Source organism: Brassica napus, chromosome A8, assembly GCF_020379485.1.
Source record: "Brassica napus cultivar Da-Ae chromosome A8, Da-Ae, whole genome shotgun sequence".
Lineage (NCBI taxonomy): Eukaryota > Viridiplantae > Streptophyta > Magnoliopsida > Brassicales > Brassicaceae > Brassica > Brassica napus.
The window spans coordinates 11,100,773-11,122,154 of NC_063441.1; the positions used below are offsets into that span (position 1 = coordinate 11,100,773).

At 31.1% G+C, this 21,382-nt stretch overlaps 2 protein-coding genes and 1 pseudogene across 3 annotated transcripts; 2 read left to right on the plus strand and 1 right to left on the minus strand.

The window, feature by feature from the left end:
- The first annotated feature begins 883 nt into the window (after nt 1–883).
- LOC106360834 (coenzyme Q-binding protein COQ10 homolog, mitochondrial) lies at nt 884–8,772 on the plus strand. Of its 2 annotated transcripts, XM_048738704.1 has the most exons (5): nt 885–1,295; nt 1,880–2,075; nt 2,168–2,299; nt 2,592–2,734; nt 8,448–8,772. In XM_048738704.1, exons 1-4 carry the CDS (start codon nt 1,015–1,017, stop codon nt 2,712–2,714), a joined length of 732 nt encoding a protein of 243 aa, XP_048594661.1. In that variant the 5' UTR covers nt 885–1,014; the 3' UTR covers nt 2,715–2,734; nt 8,448–8,772. The 2 variants fall into 2 exon arrangements, with proteins under 2 accessions (XP_013655959.2, XP_048594661.1); XM_013800505.3 differs by lacking the exon at nt 8,448–8,772 and having other exon boundaries at nt 884–1,295; nt 2,592–2,887.
- Nucleotides 8,773–10,853: 2,081 nt separating this feature from the next.
- LOC106360835 (probable serine/threonine-protein kinase PBL20) lies at nt 10,854–12,631 on the plus strand. Its single transcript, XM_013800507.3, has 4 exons — nt 10,854–11,399; nt 11,477–11,716; nt 11,817–11,939; nt 12,047–12,631. Exons 1-4 carry the CDS (start codon nt 10,986–10,988, stop codon nt 12,458–12,460), a joined length of 1,191 nt encoding a protein of 396 aa, XP_013655961.1. The 5' UTR covers nt 10,854–10,985; the 3' UTR covers nt 12,461–12,631.
- A 3,724-nt stretch (nt 12,632–16,355) lies between these two features.
- Nucleotides 16,356–20,670, minus strand: LOC106360836 (annotated as a pseudogene).
- Between the last annotated feature and the right edge of the window lie 712 nt (nt 20,671–21,382).

Genomic DNA, 21,382 nt, shown 5'->3' on the forward strand with positions numbered 1-21,382 from the left:
ATATCATTAAAAGATATTGTGAAATATTTCAATTTGTGTTTCATATCTGTAAATAAATTTATATATTTTATAAATAATGTATTTAATTTTAAAACTTAGTTATTAGTTTCTATAAATAAAAAAATTGAATTATTTTAATAATTATTAGTCACATTAAAAATAAAAACAATTATAAAAAAACATAATATGTTTTATTAATAAAGTATATTGTATGATCCTGAAATATAAAAATTGCCATTCAACTTTAAGAAAATATAAATAATTTATATAAGAAAATTTATAATTAGTTTCAAAATTCTATGTATTTAATTTTTGTATAATTTATAATATTTATATAAGAAAAAATTATTGCTTTTGAAGTTTTAAAAATTAAAATAACTATTGATATTTTAAAATAATAATCACAGTATTTTGATAAATTTTAATTGTAAATCTAAATATTTATTGCTATTTTGTTGTATTATTTTAAAATACTGTATTAATTAATTTTTGAAAAAAAATACAGCAAAACCAAAAACCAAAATCAAAATCTAAAACCCAAAAACCAAAAACTAAAAGCCAAAAACCAAAAACCAAAATCTAAAAACTAAAAACTAAAATCTAAAAACCAAAAACTAAAACTAAAAACTACTGAAACAATCATCACCTAAAGAGAACTATGCAAATTCATATGAAGTTTAAAGTACTTAGTAAAAATATATGAGGTTTAAAGTATTTACCATACTTGCCTCTTATTTGTGAACACAATTACATCAGATTAATCAGCTAGCAAGCTTCATGTTCTATGTGTTCTCAGCAGCCCAAATCGAAGCCCAACAATAGACGGGCCATACTGGGCCCTTCAGGATTGAAGCTGAGAAGAAGCTTTTGTCAAAAGTGTGTGTGTTCATCCGAGCATATTGCGCTGTCTCGATTGCTGAGGAAGAGGGCCTTGTGATTGGTTGATTTCTCTACAGCATCTAATCCCGATACGAAGTTTCACCCTTCCGCTTCTTGAATCTTGCCTTTGGAGCAATGCCATCGTTTAGAGCTTTGTTTGCCTTAATTTCACGTCGAAACGCAATCAGGAGGAGTCCGATCACTCGTTGCATATCGAATCAATTTCGTCGATTCGGGTCCCTTTGCGGCGTCGAGAGATGCAACTACTCTTCTTCTTATGGTGATGCTAGAAGAGTCTCTTTCGGCAAAAGGAGCGTGTTTCAGAGACGGCATTTTCTGGGATGCGGAGATGGGGAAGAAGGTGGTGGTGGTGGTGGTGAGTTATCAAAGATCTACCAAGAGCGACGTGTCTTGGGGTAACTTTCATCTAACTAGCATCTGAGACTCTTAATTCTACACGATACGATAGGATTTGCCTTTGTGTGTTTCAAGCCAAACAACTATGAACTACGAATATTAACACTGTGTCAACATGGTTGTATGAATGTGAGTAATCCTTATTTGTAAGATGCTGTCACCATGAATGATTGTATGAGTGTTTACATAGAGTCTCTCTTTATCCCCTCTTCCATGAAATGGCCCACCTCACCTTTTAGAGAAACTTTTAACCCTTAATTTGCTCTTCATTGTATCAAACAGTGTAAAGAATGGTTCTCATGATATTAAAAAAAGAGAGCATCTGATTATGCAGGAATGGGGCTTGCCTTTGTGTTTGTCTTGTTTTGAATGACCAACTATGAGTTCATTTCTTAGACATATGATAATGTGAATTATTCCCTGTGAACTTGCGTATGTGGCTTTGCTGTGTCAGAGATTCTTTATCGTTATTCTTTCTTAGCTATACATTTAGAATCCAAAATTGTGGGAAACACATGGGTTGATCTCTAATAACACAGTGATTTGAGGTTCATGATTTAACGCAAAGAAGATTGAATTTCAGGTATTCTCAGGAGCAACTGTTTAATGTAGTTCTAGCCGTAGACTTGTACCACGGGTTTGTTCCTTGGTGTCAACGCTCCGAGGTTCTTAAAGAGTACCCAGATGGGTCTTTCGATGCAGAACTTGAGATTGGTTTCAAGTTTCTTGTTGAGAGTTACATTTCTCATGTTGAGTTCGAAAGGCCAAAATGGATCAAGGTACGGACTTGTTTTTTTCTGCCAGCTTTCTGTTTGTTGGATTTGAGAGTGTAATGAATCTTACGACATGATCTGAATCCGATTTTTTTCAGACAACAGCGAGGGACACCGGCCTGTTTGACCATTTGATAAACCTCTGGCAATTTAAGCCAGGACCAATTCCAGGAACCTGCGACCTTTCTATCCTTGTCGATTTCAAGTTCAACTCACCGCTCTATCGCCAGGTAAAAACTACTTCACAAAGCCTCTGCACTTCTTGTAGCCTACAAGAAAAATCTGATTTCTTTGTTCCTGATTGAGACTTGTAGGTTGTTAACAATCTACAGAAATTAATATGGTTCCTTTGGTCATTTAAAGATTGAAACTTGATAGCTGTTATAGTAAGAAAATAATCAAAGATATCTGCGAAAAGGAAAAAAAAATGATTGTTTCTTTTATTGGTTACTCAGAAGGTGAATATTGATTATAGACTTATAGTAGTTTTAAAGAATGTCTCTTTCTTTTTGTTTATTGAAGGTGGCTTCGATGTTCTTGAAGGAGGTAGCAACAAGACTCATGGGGGCATTTAGTGACCGATGCAGATTAGTGTATGGTCCAGGAGTTCGAATGGATGAAAACGCATTTGGGCATAGAGCTTGAGATAGAAGTAACAACCTGAGGTTAGTTTACATCTTGTTTGGTAGAGAGCGATTACGCTATAGCTTGTTTCATTTTTTTCCTTCATATATGAATGCTATTGCATAAGAAGATTAAACACATTAGATGTTTGTTTAATGTAAAAGCTGAAAATAAATACATCCATATTTCTCGTCTTTTGGGAGTCACTTTTCTTTTCATTCAAACAACAGTATTTTTGGTGTATATATTTTTGATGATGACACCACACATGCAAACGTATGTGAATGACATAACTTGTTGGATTATGCTTTCAAAAATTAGTGGGGAATTCAATTAGATGCAAAAAGTCTTAGACGGTTTGGAAAAAAGTCTTAAATTTGCCTAAGTCCAGTCAAAATCTAGTCAAAAGTGCATTAACCATTGAACTCAAATAAAGTCATGTTTTCTTAGTGCGGTGTGTTAGTCTCTGCCTTAAACCAATGTCACATTCGATTTTATGGATGTACTAAGTATGTGGTTTAAATACATCTTAGTTCTTGAAAAGAAAAGAAAATCACACTCCATCCACTTACTACTAGCCTCATTTCATTCTGAGATTTTTTTATCTAAAAGAAAATGGATACTCAATGCAGTATTCTAAATTAAAAGTTTAAATCTTTATTAGTTTAACCTAATGAGGAAAAAATATAACTGGGACAGATCGGATATCCGGGCAATTTTAAGATATCCGGATCTTTATCCTGTGGATCCATTATTTTACTATCTTTATCCGGATCCGGGATTCTCGGATATCCGAATGTCGGATAAGTGTCAGATATCCTTCTAAAAATTATAATATCCGGCGGATATCCGGATCCGGATTTGGATCTTTAGAATAAATAAAATAATAATATTAATATATATATAAAATATTAACAATAATTTAGAAATAAAAATATATATAATGTTTTTTAATTATTTATGTGCATAATATTACAAAATTTACATAAAATTTATATATACTATTATAAAAATGAAAATATATTAAATAAAATTAGTTTTTATATATAGATATTACTATTTTTGAAATAGTTATTAATAAAATTTACGGATTCAGATATCCGGACTAAAAAATCAAGATATTCGGATCTGGATTCGGTTTTGATGGATCCAACATTTTAGTATCCGGATTCGGATTCGGCTTCTCCGGATATCCAGATTTTTGAATCGAATCCGGATTTCGGATAAAAGTTCCAGGCCTATATGTGCTATATAGAGTTTTTACTTGAAAAATACAAAAGATATGATTATATTTAGTGAAATATAAATTTTCTTAAGCTATGTAAAAAATTAGGTGATGGATAGTTTGTTTATTATAGAATCAATTTCAATGTTGACGGAGTGAGTGATGCATTTTGTTGGAAGGTGAAGAGAAGAATAAGAGAACGTAAGAGCATCTTCCTTGCTAATACGAGAAACTATTGTAAAGATATCTCATGGTTTAGAATCTTACTATTTATATTGTCATTTTAATTAGTTATTAAGAACCCCTCTTCATGTTTAGGAATGAGGGTGCTTTAAGAAACGGAAGTGGAAATGCGTTTTTCTTTTAAGAAAATTTGCTTCATGATTTTCCCAAATTATCAAAATCACATGGTTTTAAAGTCAAACTCTGATGGAATTTCGTCAAACTTTGATGGAATTTCTTTTCTTTTTCAATTTAAATTTGTTATACAAAACTAAGGAGTGCTGCATAGCCCTGTTATTGAGGTTTCTTAATATCGATAATTTGATTTAAAACTCTATCATTATAACATACTAGGTCCTTGTCCGCGCTACGCGCGGATGGTATTTTAATTTTTTTTTATATTTTTATACTATTATGTCAATTGTTTAGTTTTATAAAATGTTATGTTTTTACTGTAAATTTGAAATTAAAAATCTAATTTTTCCTTACTGTAAAGTAAGTTAATTTTTTTGAATCTTACCACAACACATTATACATGAAGAGAATATAGTTGGTCTTTATATTCTTATTTGCTGTAATATTAAAAATTTTGATGATTTGTTTAAATGGTTTTTTTTTAATTATATATTTTAAGATTGATTTTTCGTGACTACATTCTATAATTGTCTAAAAAAAATTGTTTGTCCCATATAGACATCCACATAAATATGAACTTCTGATAAATTTGTTCATTGGAATATTTAGTTTCACTTTTAACTTTATTCTCTTTTTTGGCACCCTCATGCTAACTTGTGGGGCTAGCCAACTTGGTGCAAAAGGGTTTACAAAAGCTGATCGAGATGTGCGTGATCGGACACCTTTTGCTAGGTTATTCGTACAGAATTTTAAAGATCTAAGAATATAAGCAATAGAAAGTTCAGAAAATTATTTAGATACAGCCTGTATTTCGTCTAGCTCCGAGTCCAAAGCAGGCCAATCTTCCTCCTTTTGAATGAGTATAACCAGTTGTTCACAGTTGATTGAAAGATCATCTCTTTGTGTCCAAACTTCAGTATCACTTGCATTGCCCATAGCAAACCATCAGCTTCCGCTTGCAGTGGTGATTTGGTGCGTGTATATTGGCCCTTGCTCCAAACAGCATTGGAAAGTCACCATCCATTAACACAAAGCCAAGTTCATATATGTCTCTTTCATTTTATCCAGGATGTCTAGCAAGAGCGTTTCTTTGCGGAGGAACAGTTGTGTCCGTTACTTCAACTCCCATATCAATCTCCATAATCTCGTCTATACGTTGAAATATCCTCCAACAATCTGCTTCAATTTTATTCGCTAATGGAAAATACATAATTCCTACGACACTATTAATTATTGTTTTTTTTTGTAACACCGATACGACAAACTTATGTTTGATTTAACAAAACTCTTATTTTAATTTTATATTAAATAATCAATCATATTTCATATTATCCATAATTTTAGTAAATTTGCTTATTTGTCATGTTTTTATTAGGTTTTAGCTAAATCTTTGATTTATTATTTATTTTTAGCTAAGTCACTAATTTATTAATTTAAAAAATACCCTTAATTAATATTATATATATATTATATTAAAATTTAGTTAGTTTTTCTTATTTTTCATATTTTATTAGGTTTTAGACGTTTAGATAGGTTATTGATTTATTATTAATTTCTAACTGATTCGCTAATGTGTTAATTAAAACAATACTCTTAATGAATTTTATATATAATTAAAAACGAATTTTATTTTAATCATATAAAATTTATATGTTATATTAATATTAAATAATTGATTCTAAAATAATATAATAAAATTATCAAAAATTTAAAAATAAGATTATTTTTATATATATTTTGTTGCTATCTGAAAACAATATTTTTATTATAAAAGTTAAGAAGATACAAAAAAATATAGTTAAATATTATTCAAGAAAAAAACATTTATATAAAGATATTTTCTAAACTATTTCTAAGATATGAGTGTTTTAAAAAAATTAACACATGATGTTTAGAACACGGGATTATGCTTATGAGAGAGTGGCTCGGGAATAGGCTTCGAAATGGGTCGAATGGGCTCCGAAAATAACTTATTTTTTTTAACTCAAACTCAAGTCCGGATGACATGGCATCTTGGTTGGTTCACAATATTTTGCCCATGTGGCAAGGCTTAGAAAGTAGGGATTTAGTCCCTTTTATATAGTAGGATACCTACAAAATCCCTTTTTTATTATTTGAGGAGCATTTTAAACAATTAACCTTATCACCATGTGTGATTAACAAAAATGCCATTTCCTATGTGTCATCATGAGAATCATTCTCACACCCTTTATTAAATAGCCCTTTATTGCCTAGACTAATTACATATAATGCCATTGCTCATTAAATTTAATAATATGAAGAGATTATATTACTATACTATATGAGTTGTTATTGCATTACTAAAAACGTAGACAATACCCGAGATAACAATTGCGTGGAAACATCAGTAAGCTAACTTTCGTTCTTCTATTGGTCAAAGAGAGACGTAACCGATGGTTATGACCTACAACATTATCTCTCTTTGATCAGTGAGAAGAAGCCTTGCATATATAACATGAACCATTTCAAGGTATAGTTACTCACTTCAATGGATTTTAATAATTATCGAACAAAACATATATAGCCACAAAAAGAACGGTAAAATATAGTTATCTATATTTTTAGCATAATATTAGTGGATTGAGCGATGTGTATGCTTCATTATTTTACAAATTTTTAGTATAATATTAGTGGATTCTTCGATGTGTATGCTGTATTATTTCATAGAAGCTATCATACATAATTTTGTTTTAATAAAAATTGTTGAGGTTTTTACTATATATATACGATTCATGTTTTATAAGATTCATGTTCTTTACGATTCATAAATAAAACATGACCTTTTTTAGGACTGGAAAATATAAACGGTTCAGAATTACGTTCTTCTATAAAACTTCTTTAGGTGACATCTATTTTGATTAATATTTTTGGATTATTATGGGATACATGATTTTTTTTTGGGAATTTATTTTAATAGCATCAATATAAACTTTTTAAATTGTAAAATCAAAATGTCGTCTATAAAAAATCTATTGAATATCTTGCGTGATTGTAAAATACATCTGAAAAGGAATTTCATATTAAATTTTTTCAATCCCTTAAATTTTGCAACAAGACTTTTTGATTTCGAAATTATATTAAATGGTAACAGACAATAAATTTGGTAATTTATATCATTCCTCTCTGATTAAGTTTAAAGTCAAATATCATTTTATTATGGACTTTCTTTATTTTTGCTCCTTGCATATAAGACTTTCTATAATGTCTGGAAATCTAAGATTATAATGTTATGCGAAATTAATAGGATTATCTGATATTTATAGTCACAAATGATATTTTGACCATATATACGATTTATATTGTTATAATATGAATATTCTACGATTTATGAATGATACATGACATTTTTTAAGGTCTGGAATGTATAAACGATTCATAATTATGTTCTTCTATAATTATTTGGTTTGTGAAATTTATTTTGGTTTATTTAGAGACAATTATATATGTGAGTAAAATTTAATTTGAAACTGGAAAATATAAATAAAATTATATTGTAAAATCAAAGTGTCGTATATAAAAAATTTATAAGCAATCTTGAGTGATAGTAAAATACATTCAAAAATTGGTGAAACTGTATTAAAATTTTCTAGGCTATCTCTTAATTTTGATTACAAGACTTTTTGATTACGTAATTAACATAAATGTTGACAGACATTAAATTTGGAAATTTAAATTTTCCGATTCAGTTTAAAGAATATGTCATTCTTAATGTAGACTTCCTTAATTTTATCCCTATGTGTATATTACTTTCTATACTTGTCTGGAAATCTACTAACAATTAGGGATTTGTAATATTGCTTTATGGCGAAAATTATTTATTTTTTCAAATCTCGTGGGTTAAAACCCTATCAGTTACTATATATATATATATCATATCATCCATATAGCTACAATATCACAAACTACACGTTTCAAAACTAGCAAAAATATATTAAGCATGAATTTCATTTCTGACTTGAAGCCAAAAAGTTTTTGTAGAAGATTATGGTGAATGTCATAAAACTTTGGAAGTAGTACTTGGCTCCTACTGGAGAAACCATTGAATGGTTTTCGTAGACGAAAAAGTTAGGTTTCTTATGATGTATATTCTTTAAATCGTAAGCAAATTATGTGTTTATTATCTGATGCTTTCATTTGTTATTATATTGTAGGGAGACAAAATCCATACATCGGTTAGAAAGGACTGGTTTCACAGTTTGATCCTTTAATGAGACAACAATGTTCTAAGATTCTGTTTAATTTTTCCTTGACACCTAACATATCAAGTTATCTGAATCATATGTTGTTTCCAAGATTGAACTGATCAATGATTGTAACTACATTTGTCTAGCCAACTTCCGTTGGATCATTCTTGGTCTTTCTCATCCAAAGTTCTATGTTGGTATGTTCATGATATTTGACTATGTGTATATAAACTCATTTTGTCTATGTGTATATAAACTCATCCAAAGTTCTATGTTGGTATGTTCATGATCATTCTTGGAGTTATATTTTATTTCAGTATGCAATTGTTGCCTTTTATTGATAACGACTATTTATTTTAAGTTTACTACTATCTTTTTATCATCAAGTATCAACTTTATCCTCCATGTGATTGTTAATAAATTTCAAGCAATATATATTACCCATAAACGATAAGGTCGGAATCTAACCTGTCCACGATGAATGTGATACACCTTTTGCGACTTCATGTAAATGGAAACTAAAATAAACGCCAAATAAATAATCTTATAATCAATTCAGTAATTCAGATCATTCAGATTTATATAAGAATATAAATTGAAATCTTACCATGTAACCGCTGCGTCAACGAATTAAACAAACTTCAGGAGATATTTTGTCAGGAGCGATAGTCAGTACACACTTATCCGGTTTTAATTGCAGGAGTCTTTTCCAGCTCTTTCTTTTCACTAAGATATACCACTTGCGGCTTCACGAAGTCGACAAAATACAGTACTTCAAATAATATGGGGACTATAAGTGATTATATTGAAAGCTTACTGTGTCCTCGATGCATCTAGAAATTAACAAATATTCAGGAGGTTTGTTGATAGGGCCTTTGTCGATCTACAATTCATCGGTTCAAATTCCCTGAGACTTGAGTTACTCGATTCAGCTTTTAATCTTCTTATATATTGGGATTGAGCTTAGTTAATGAAATATGTTTATTTCTCAGGTGATGAGAAGATAGATCGGGCGGAGAGGCTTAACCGTAGCCCCTTATCTCGTGTCCCCTCGAGATTTTTTAGTAAAAACACCTTTTTAAATAAAAGATAAATTAAAAGAGACTCATATGTATTTTGAGTCACAATCAATATTAAAGTTCAATAATAGGCCTCTTTTACAAATTCGAGTCCTAATCACCCCACTAAATTTGTAAACTCATATTATTTACTTTTTTTTCCGACCTAATATTATTTACTTCAATTTATTTCTATTCTTTTATAAATTTTATGTACTCCGGAATCAGTATAATTTTACTAAAATATAACGATACAACTTTGATAATAGGACAATTACTGTTTCTCGACCATAATAAGATTATCGTTATCCGGACACTCCAGTAAACTTGTTTTTTAACTGAAACATCGAGTAAATTAACTTCCAATCCCAAATTGGTTTTCTTTGAATTAATCATTATATCAAACGTTACTTCTGCTAATCTATACCAAGTATAATATGCCACTTTTTGTTTTACCTTTTCAATAACTATAGGTTAAAATGTATAATCTCTTTTAGATCATTCACCCCGCGCAGAGACTATTCACCCCGCGCAGGGCGCGGGTCATCACCTAGTCCGAAGTTAAAAGGTCCAAAAAATAGTAAAATTTGACTTTGCAACAACTACGCATAACTATGAGTTTCTTAATAAATGCTATGAGTCTATGACCCAATCCAATAAATACATTGATACCATTGACTTGACAATTATCACACGCTTCTATATAGTTTCACTTTCATGAACTTGTAAGCCTATAGCTTTATTTAATCAAAGCTATCATGGTCTTTCTAATTTTTGAATTGGTATTATACGTACAATAATTGATATTTACATTTCCTAATTTCTTTTCACACAACACAAAAAGAAACGAACCACATTTTTATGTATAGACGCAAAATCAGTCATAGTATTCTTTTAGTAAAACATTGAAGAAACATAGGCAAAGAAGAGAAGTAAGAGTTTGGTTTGGTCTCTGTCTCAGTGTATATCCATATATAATTTGGTTTGGTCTCGGTTAAGTCAAATATGAAATAATTCTGGTCCTCTCTGTTTACTATTTATCTCTGTTTACTTTTCTACGTAGCCGATTTATTGATTTATTTATTTCTCTTTTCTTTTTAATAAAAGAACTCTGTAATCTCATAAAGAAGAATCTTACATTTTTTGTCCATCCACTTGTGTTACCATAGATAGAAAAGTTTCAGTCTGTTACTTAACTCTTTACTATCTCTCGTTTTCACATTTCTTTGTCCTCTCTTTGTGTTCATACACATCTACTCTTCCACTGATTGGGTGACTCATCTCTTTCAAAACCGTTTGAGGGTTCCCTCATATAAGTAAAATCTCATCTGGCTTTTCTTGTCTCTCTCCTTAAGTTTTCTTACAAAGTATATTGCTTTGCTTTATCTTTGTATCTAAGAGGTTTACACAATAAAGATACAACCAAATCAAGAAGGAAAAGGAGAACATGAATTGTCTGTTCATGTTCAAGTCGAAGAAACCTAAATCAAGAAGAGATCTCAAGAAAGAAAACAAAGACAAAAGAGGAAGAGAACTATTACAAAAGTCAGCTCCAGAATTATCAACAACAAGAAAGAACCAAACGTCGTCCACTTCGTTAATTCTCCCAACACCAAGATCTCTGCCGTCTCCAACAAGTATAAGAGACTTGTACACAGAAAGGCAGCAAAATCGAAACCTGAGGGTTTTCTCTTACAAGGAACTCAGTGAAGCCACGTGTGGGTTTGACAGAAAGTTTCAGATAGGGGAAGGTGGGTTTGGTAATGTTTATAAAGCCACCATTAACAATCCCACCAATGGAGATTCTCATTTTATTCCACATACCGTCGCCGTCAAGAGACTCAAAAAACAAAGTCAACAGGTAAATAATTAACTTCACTCATGCAAAAAGATAGAGTTCGATCTTTGATAGTATAGATCCTCTGTTTGTAATGAAAGGGGCACAAGCAATGGCTTGCTGAGGTTCAGTTATTAGGCGTTGTTAATCACCCAAACGTAGTGAAGCTCTTAGGATATTGCTCAGAGGACACAGAGAGGCTTTTGGTTTATGAGTTGATGTCTAATCTAAGCTTAGAGGATCATCTCTTCACTCGAAGAACCCCAACTTTGCCGTGGAAACAAAGGCTTGAGATCATGCTAGGTGCAGCTCAAGGATTGGCTTATTTACATGAAATCCAGGTGACTTTTAATCAACAAAAAACCCTTTTAAAAAAAAAAAACAGACCCTCTGACTGTTTTAATGTGGAATTAGGTAGATAAATGTTTTTTTTTTTGCCAGGTAATATACAGAGACTTTAAATCATCAAATGTGCTTTTGGACGATGATTTTAATCCGAAATTATCGGATTTTGGTCTGGCTAGAGAAGGTCCCGAAGGAGACAATACTCATGTTACAACCGCAGTAAGTAACATTTCTCATATCTAGCTTACAAATTCGATATATTATTAGTTGCTTCTTTCACAAGTAACAACTTCCTCTTCTTCATTTTTTCATGAATCTCTCAAAAGAGAGTCGGAACCGAAGGCTATGCGGCTCCGGAGTACGTAGAAACCGGACATCTCAGGAAACACAGCGATGTATATAGCTTTGGGGTTGTTCTTTACGAGATCATCACTGGTCGTCGAACATTCGAGCGAATGAAACCTTCGGCTGAAAAGATTCTTCTAGACTGGGTCAAACTATATCCAGTTAATAGCAAAAGCTTTAGAATGATCGTTGACTCGAAGCTGCAAAGCAAGTATCCAGTTGCTATGGTCACGAGAGTGGCTAAACTGGCTGATCTTTGTCTGAAGAAGAACGACACAGAGAGGCCCACCATGGCTTTTGTCGTTGAAAGTCTTAGTAAGATCATTGAAGAATCAAATACCGGAGATATGAAAAGTTCTATTAGAGAATCTACCAGAGGGGTTATGAGAGCATAGAGGATTATCTTTCTTTAGAGTAGTGGAGAATAATTATGGTTTCTTTGCCTTATTTTCAAAACAAAATGATGTGGTTAATGTGCATAAATATGAAGGGTGAGAGAAGTCCAAGTAGTACTGTAGTAATGCTAAGCCAACTATAAGTTATAACAAAAGAGTTTCGTTAACAAATTGCTTTTGGAGTAAACTAAGATGTATTTTTAAACCACGTACGTTCATACAATCAAACAAAGACTGACACAAGTTTATAAGTGCCTTGAACCCGATTCTAGAAACCCTTCCATGAAACAGTAAAACTCAAGTTTATAAGTGCAGAAACAATGACTTACTCTCAAATTACAGATTAAATTCCGGATGAAGTTTAGCTTGTAATGATAAAAGGTCAACTGATATGGATTCTATGAAATGATTATTTCCATAGATAGCTTGATCATCATCTGTTTCTCATTTTTCTAGACGAAACCCTCTTCTAAAATAGCATCCACGCAACTGATTTTTACTGGATTTAAATTGCAGGTTTTACAGAGATTGCTTGACCAGGAAGTAACGATGATTATGGCTTCGTTTCAATTCCATTAATACCAACGAAAGTTTCTCTGGTTTTCCTGACATGTACTCTTTCAATATACACCTTCAGTATGATCTATGTGGCTTTATAAATACCAAAACAGCTCCTGTCAAAACCCATCTCGAAACTGTCTTCAACTTTTCTTCTTCACCTCTGTTTTCTTCTCGCCTCTGCTCTGATATGCTTTGACAGAGATCTCCTATGCCCCAGAGCGTCTTTTTCTTACTGTCCGGAGTTTTTCATCACCGGGAAAGTGACCTCTCTTTTTCTTCATTTTCTTTTCTCTTCAATGGCTTCTCTCACCACATGCTCCAGTTTCCTTTGTCAGTGCTTACAGATCTGTCCTTGACAATGACCAACGTTTTTCTTCATAGGTTGATCAAATTTTGTGTTTTTCTTTTGTAATGTTTCAATTAAAAAAAACGTTTTTATTACTCAACTTGGATGTGTCACATTTTGCAAATCCTATCGAAATAATTAGCTCAAATAGTCCAAAATAGTAAAGTCAGTTTCCTACGTGTTATGCTCACGTTAATTTTTACAACAGTTATTTACAGAGATACCTTTAATGAATTAAAATATTATTATTAATTTTTTTGTTTAATTTCTTTTTTTATTTTTTTTCCAAAACATATATAAGAAGAAAACATTTTTTTTTTTTTTTTTTTGACAACAAGACATTCACAGACTCAACTTGACTCTGTAAACCAAATCGGTAACTCTGCATCCATGTGAACGACGAAAGACGATTGTTTCCTAACACTACGTGCTAAGCTATCCGCCCTTTTATTCTCCGTCCGAGGTACATGAACAATCTCTGAGTTGTTGAAGCTTCCTTGTAGGACTTTGATAAGAAGAAAACATTTATAAAGTTTAAAAACGAATTTAAAAACGAAAATATATGTATATAAAATATGATTTCATTAAAAAGAAAAGTTCACAAAATAGTATTATTCCGTTTAAAATGTATTTTTACAGAACAAAAATATACTTATAACCGAGAAATAAAACTAATTTGATTTGAATTAATTAGAATAAAAAATAATTTTACTTAAGTTTGAATTTGAAAAAAATTATGTGACTCGACTAATCCAATTTATATCCCAAATCAAAGATCTACCCACAATTAAAAAATATAATTTATCATAATAATAATATATTTATTTTATACATATTAATTATAGGATGACTCAAAATATATTAATAAATAAAAATAAAATATTAACTAATTGTTACCATATAATTTTATATATATGTATGAGTCTTCAGAATATTATCATTATATTCATTTATGTAATTTTCAACAAAAACTTCATTTATTTTTTATTTAATTTTTAGAAAAATATATATTACGTTATACATCATCTTACTAATTCACCCAAATATATTTACATATCTAAAAAAACAACCAATCTAAATGCAAATAAGAATTTAAACAAAATTTACTATATTTAGAATAAAATATTATAGTCGAGTTCGGAGAAATAGATGCAATCCAACATACCTAGGTGATAAACAAATCGATTGTTGATCCAGAAACAACCAAACCGACTAAATATAACATATCCAAAATCATAGTCTAATTAAAATAATATAATATTATCAAAACAAATTATACATATAAATTATAAATTTAGTTAAAGCCAAAAGTTAATATCAATTAATTATAATATATTATCTTTATAAATATTTGTACCTTTGTTTGAGCACGGGAAAATCACCTAGTAATGCATTAGTTTGGCTAACAAAAAAAGTGCATTAGTTTGAACGTTTTTTTTTTGTAAACTTTCTCTCTCTTTTTTAAGAAGAAAACAGTAAAGAAACTGCATTTGTAAATTAAAATTTCCAAATAAAATTACACTTTCATTTTCAAATAATTAATTAAATATATTTTACTTTCACATATATTAAAACAATAAAAAGTGAACACTCTTATGAAAAAATTATCTTAAATTAACAAAAACGACAGTAAAGATAGTAAAACTAATAATATATAGAAAATAGAAAACATCTAATTTTTACAAATATTTTTCTCCAAAAATGTTTCCATTTTCAAAAAAAAGAAAGAATACAAAAGGGAAATTTGACCCTATAACTAAAAAAAAACTATATTTCATCATCTAACCATATAACTCTCTCTCTCTCTCTTCCTTTCCCTTCCTATCTCTCTCTACCTTCTTACTACAAAGCTAATATTTTTCCCATTATAGTCAGCTAGCAAATTAACCCAATACAAAACTCATAGAGTTTATTATTTCAATTTTAAGTTTCTTTTTGTTAACCAAGAGGTATACAAGGCCATCGGTCCAAATAATCTTCATAAGCCTAAAACCAGTCAGCGCTAGTACCGAGTATTTTTAAGTATCTCGTAGGATATTCTTTTCCTAGCAACATTTTTTTTTGTTTTTTATCGGATCCTGAACCCTCGTTTTTATGATTTTGGGCACAAAATATTCCTTTCAACGGGAATCGAACTAGCGGCACAATATAACCAACTCCAAGCATTAAATCACTATCCCAACACACCCTTGGTATTATTTTAATATGTTGATTTTATATTTGTGGGTTCGCCTTTTGCTTACATTCTGTTTTTGTTTTATTTATATTGAGTTTGTTGCATCTTAGAAGTCCTAACATATTATTAGTTTGGTTTTGGTATTTTTTTTACTCATATATGTGTTCTAACTGACTTTGATCAAAAGAGATGCATGAAACATGAAATACCATAAACAATATACTTTTGGATGCAAACAAGTAAAAAGTTAGACCAAGAAAAGAACAAATATAAAGAAAATTCAGATGCAGCCATAAGCCATTGCAATATTGTGTTAAATGGACGATTTCACTATATGAATTAAAGTGTGTGTTCTTTATTAATGTATGCTTTTCTGGTTGCCAAAAGAAATCCCGCTGATTATTAGAATTGTGGATGGATTTTATTCTCTTTTTTTGTCTTTACCTAATATCGAATAATTATATGGGAAGGAAAAAGTCTTTGGCGGGTCAACGTCCAATGGGTCTGACAGACAACCAAGTGTTCAGTAATAAAGCAGATCGACTTAGACACGTGAGCTTTTCATCGCTGTAATGATGACCAAATAATTTTGTTCCATATTCCTTTTATTATTTCGATTTTTCGCGACAAGAAGTCTGTGTATGCAGACAAAAAAAAAGAAGTATTCATATAAAAAGTTGACGACCCGTGAAGAAAGCATCTCAAGTTTATAGGACAAAGAACAAATATATATATATATATATATATATATATATATATATTCAAATATATTCAAATATATATATATATATATATATATATATATTTGAATATATGTTAAATTTCTTTTTTAAGAAATAGTTTTTTTTTACAACAAGTGCATCATGTTTTTGAATTTGGCACACTTTTAACTTTGTTTATAAAGAACTCAAAAATATAATCATCTAGTGGCAAACCACCGAAATAAGCTTCCAGCATATTTTTGATCTCCCAATTGTTGAATAGAGCAGCATATGTTCCTTACTTGACGATCCAAGAGTTTTCCAAGTTCTCTTGCAGGAGTGACTATTGCACCATGTCTTCTTTCATTTCTTTATCTCCAAAATAAGTGAATGGCGGCTTGCAGTGTATAACGAGTAAGGAAGTTTGTGAAAATCACGGCTGTTATCCATGATTAAAACCAATAGCTCAGACCATTTCGAAGTAAAAGAAGTCTGTAATAGTCCATCCATAAGAAGAGACCACACCTCAGAGGAGTAGCTACACTCAAAGAACAAATATATTTACTCGAAAAACAAACTTTATTTCATATTTTTTGATAACGCAAGCATAACTTTAAAAGTTGCACCAAAATTTTAGCAAAACACTTTGAGAGTTTAAGATTTATATATATTTGTACCAGACTAACATTTCTTATGTTTTATCGTATAAATAGAGTAATCAGAAAGGAAGGTTTGGTGTAGCTAAAGTGAAATCGAGATTGGGAGTTTCAGTCTCTGGTCTTGTCCATGTGAGGCTTGACGAATCCGACGACAATAGTTCATAGCTTTCACATCTTTGATCCACTTTCTGATAACAGTTTGGATATAAAAAAAAATGTGAATGAAGAGTTCATTTTATGTCACAAAATATTTGCGTCTATTTCCCGCTTGATTTCTAGTTGAAGAGGTCAAAGTAAAAAATCGGTGTTGAAGAAAAAAAAGGAGGTCAAAGTAAACTATATTTGAAATCTTTTGATAGATATAATAAAGTAATAAATATCTTATCTCCCCAAGGTCTTTCTTTTCTCTGCTTTTGAGACATTTAAAAAAAAAACTTCTTAATTACCCAAATGAAAGAGAAAAAGGTAACTTTGAATCCTTTGTACTAACTTTTTCTTTTTCCTTTTCACCCTTGAATTTTTCAGTCCCATTCGATTCCAATGCCTGCCGGTTAATTAAGTTTTTGAAAAGTTGATACCTTATTGGATGAAACGTCTAGACCTGATGCATTTGCCTTTAAATGGAGCCGAGCTTCACTGTTATACAGACATTCCAATTTTATCACGTTAAAAAGGAATAATGTAAATGATTTTGGACTAAATTAACAAAACTAAACAGGTGTTAAGTTTATCATATGATGCAAATGTAAGTATATCGATCTGTCCGACAAAACTAAATTAACACCATAAACTAAAACAAATATAATTAGTACTAAGACTAATATTAAAATATATCATACCGTGAGGAGCTATTCCATAGACCTTGGAGATCTCTGGCTTGTCTCTCACTCTTTACTTGTGATCCATTCTCACAAGTATCCGACTGCCCTATACACACACACACTTATCAATTATTTGATAATATAAAAGATGAATTAATTGAAATCTAAACAACAATTAATCAAATAACCTGGTGATGTTGTAGGCTTCTTAGTAGATTTAATGGTCCGGTACATCTAAAAATCATATATTTGGTTACAAGACTATTAAATACTCCATACTAATGATAGTCATAACCCCTGTTCAAAACTATGCTAGGCGTTAGTCGGGCGGTAACCCCGGGCCTAGCGAGTTACCAAAAAAATCGGGGATTAAGCGGTGTATACGCGGGGAGTAATTTTAATTATTATTTTAAAATTTAAACAAATATATATATATAGTTATTAAGTAGGGAGAGATACATGTAAAAGTAACGTAGCCGGGTGGTAAATGGGCATGCGTCGGTTTATATGTACCCGGGTTCGAAGCCCATAAGACGCATTTTAGTTATTTTTGTGCGTTTTTTAAGTGAATGGCATAATTGTAATTAATTCATCTTCTTCCTTGCGTTTTAATTAGGTTTTCTGCAAAAAAAATATCAGCCGCCTTCATCACAGATTCGTCAAAAACTACATATTTTATGAGCTTTTCTTGTTGTTTATGCATCAAACTCATAGATCAACCTTCCAGAATGCGATTTAAACACCTAAAACTTCAAAAAGAATGAACTTTTTGATCAATCCGATTTTTTGGCCGAGGATGGTGAAATCGCCACGGTGGACCTCCGCCGAGCGCTTCGACGCCGCGTAATCGGACTCCACGGGCGCGTTTTCGAACAGGGGTCATAACTCATTAGAATAGGTTATGTTGATCAATATATATATACGTGTGCATAACTTCTTCTATTCACGTGTGTGTATACATGTCTCTCTCTATATATATATATATGTATATTTTTGGGTGTATATGCACGCACACAGACAGAGATGGATAAAGTAAGAAAAAGAGAGCAGTGTAAAAAAGAAAGCATTTACGATTCATGACAATGTACAGGCCATACATAGAGATGGGGTATGTGCATGGGTCTACGTGTCTGGTTTTAACCATAGTCAAAATATGCAAAAAGTAATTTTTATATTGTCATTGAAGAATCATTAATATACATATATGTATACATATATATGAATCTTGAGAAAGAACATATTATCATTGACGAATGATGCCTTCTTTGTACTTTACTCTTTCTTCTGCATCTCTTAGTAATATATAAAAGACTCTTAGTCTTTTGGCTATATCTAGCTTTTGATTCCTTTTCCTATGTTTTGTTGTTGTTATTATTTCTTGTTTCACTTTGGTACATATTTTATGAACGTGGTGGTGACCAAAACGATTAATCACACCAAATATTTGGTCATTTCCTTAATTACTGTGGGTTCGGTTTATTTGCATATTCAAATACAGTACAAGGAAATATAAAGTAGAGTGTGATTATATACTATTATACATTGTGCAGTCTAAACTAATGGGGAAATTACCTGTAGATGAGACTTAACATGAGCCAATGTGAGGTCTTGCACATCCATCAGTTCAAGTACTGATTTTGGAGTTGCTCCTGAATATTAATCAAAAGCACACAAAAAACAGAAGGAATATAATCATTACAGATAAAGATCCCATTCAATTTGTTAAAGATGAGACAGATATATTATCAGCTTAAAAAGAATGGAAAAACAAAAGGAAATTGTGAAAAAGGACAATACTTTCATGACCACCCAATAATTGAACAGCACGAACGAAATGGGCATGAAGGGTCGTCGTCCACCGCATCCTCGGAGCCCTTACTCCTCGTTTCGCCGTGCATCTCTGTGGCTGCGGCTGAGCTTGACGGTGGTGAAGCTTATAACTATAATTAGGGTTTGCGTGTTGACCGTTGACTTCACTGAAGAAGAAAGGAGGACTCGGAGAGTAGTAGTAGTGGCCAAGGGTTTGATTTTGGCTTACCATCAAAATCGATCCCGAATCTTGATCTTGAGATTCGTTGTGTTCTTGATATAAATCTTGGTGGGTTCATAGTTTGAAGTGAATTTGACAGTGTTGATGAGATGGCCAGAAGCGTTTCTGACTGAATCTGAGGCTTTACTCTGGTACACTAATCTCCTTTCGACTTGTTCTTGTTCTTTATCATCTTGTTCTTCTCTTCTTCTGCTGATATTCAAGTTCAAGTCAGGTTGTGAAGGGAAAAGCTCCATGACAAGAGAGAACTGAATCAGTCTGAGAATATAATCTTGATAGATATTTGGGGAGGAAAAGGGGGCATAATCTTATACTAAAAGTTTTTTTTTTCCTTCTTTCTTAGCTTAATAAATGTTTGTTCTTGGTGAGAGGAGAAAAACAGTTGCAAAGAGTTAGATAGAGGAAGAGATAGAGAGAAAGATGGCAAAGGTATGAGGTGAATGAGAAGTCTCTTTCTTCTCTGTTCCCTTTGAGAAAATTACATTTTAAGAGTCTAATAAAGGGGTTGGGTGAAACATGAATTTATTCCATTCAATTTCCTTTTCGTTTTTCTTCGTATATACAGGAAACTATCAATTTCAGCTGCATTTTTTGTTACAACGTAGATATCATCTATCACATATCAATATTTAATGAGGGTAATAACAATAATGTATCGAAATATTCCCCTATTTGTTTTCAGATTTATATGTGAAAATGACACTCGGGTAGTCGGGTTGAAACTGAAAGATGTGCATGTTATTATTACTGATATAATATTTATTCATGAGAATGAAAAATAAAATGAAATAACATGCTCATATTTATATTAGTCAAAAAAAAATGCTCATATTTATAGCAAAAAAGGCAGCTAGCTACTTGATTTAGTTGTTGATAAAATGGTACGATATAAATCGAAAGACGATGCTTATGAATTTAAAAGATGGAGAGAATATAACATGAACTAAAATCAAAACGTAAATCTCGTTGCCACTTGTTTGTTTTTCCTTTCAATTATTTGGAATTATACCGAACATTTGTATGCTTTACGGTCTTGGTGGCTACTTGCCTAAGAATTTATTGAATATAATACCTGAAAAATGTTTTTGTTTATTTCTATATATTTTCTGTGAAGCTAATTTTGTTTACGTGATAAGATTAATATTTAAAGGAAAATTTTGGAAAGTATAATATCCAATACAAGACGATTGATGACAATGTAAACTATCGTTCCCAAAAGAACAGGGCATACAACTTTACATTGAGACCCATATATAGTTTTTGTTCCATTAACATCAAATGCTTATATTATTGCAGTGTCCAACTAATTCTAGGGGGTAAGCAGACCTTAATTAACATGAGTTATCAAAGGATGTGGACTTGAAGTGACCCAACGTATAAATGCATACATATATAGTTTTTTTTTTTGCGATGAACTATTTATAGTTTCGATTATAAAAGTGATTTTCAATTTTTTCATAAATACATATGTATTGTTTATTATATAATTTTGGAAAAGGTTATAATTGAAGTTTTTTTTGTTGTTGTAAGCATTAACTCCATTTTATCAACATACCATATACAAAGGGTATACAATATACATATGACAATAAATTTAAATTTTGTCCC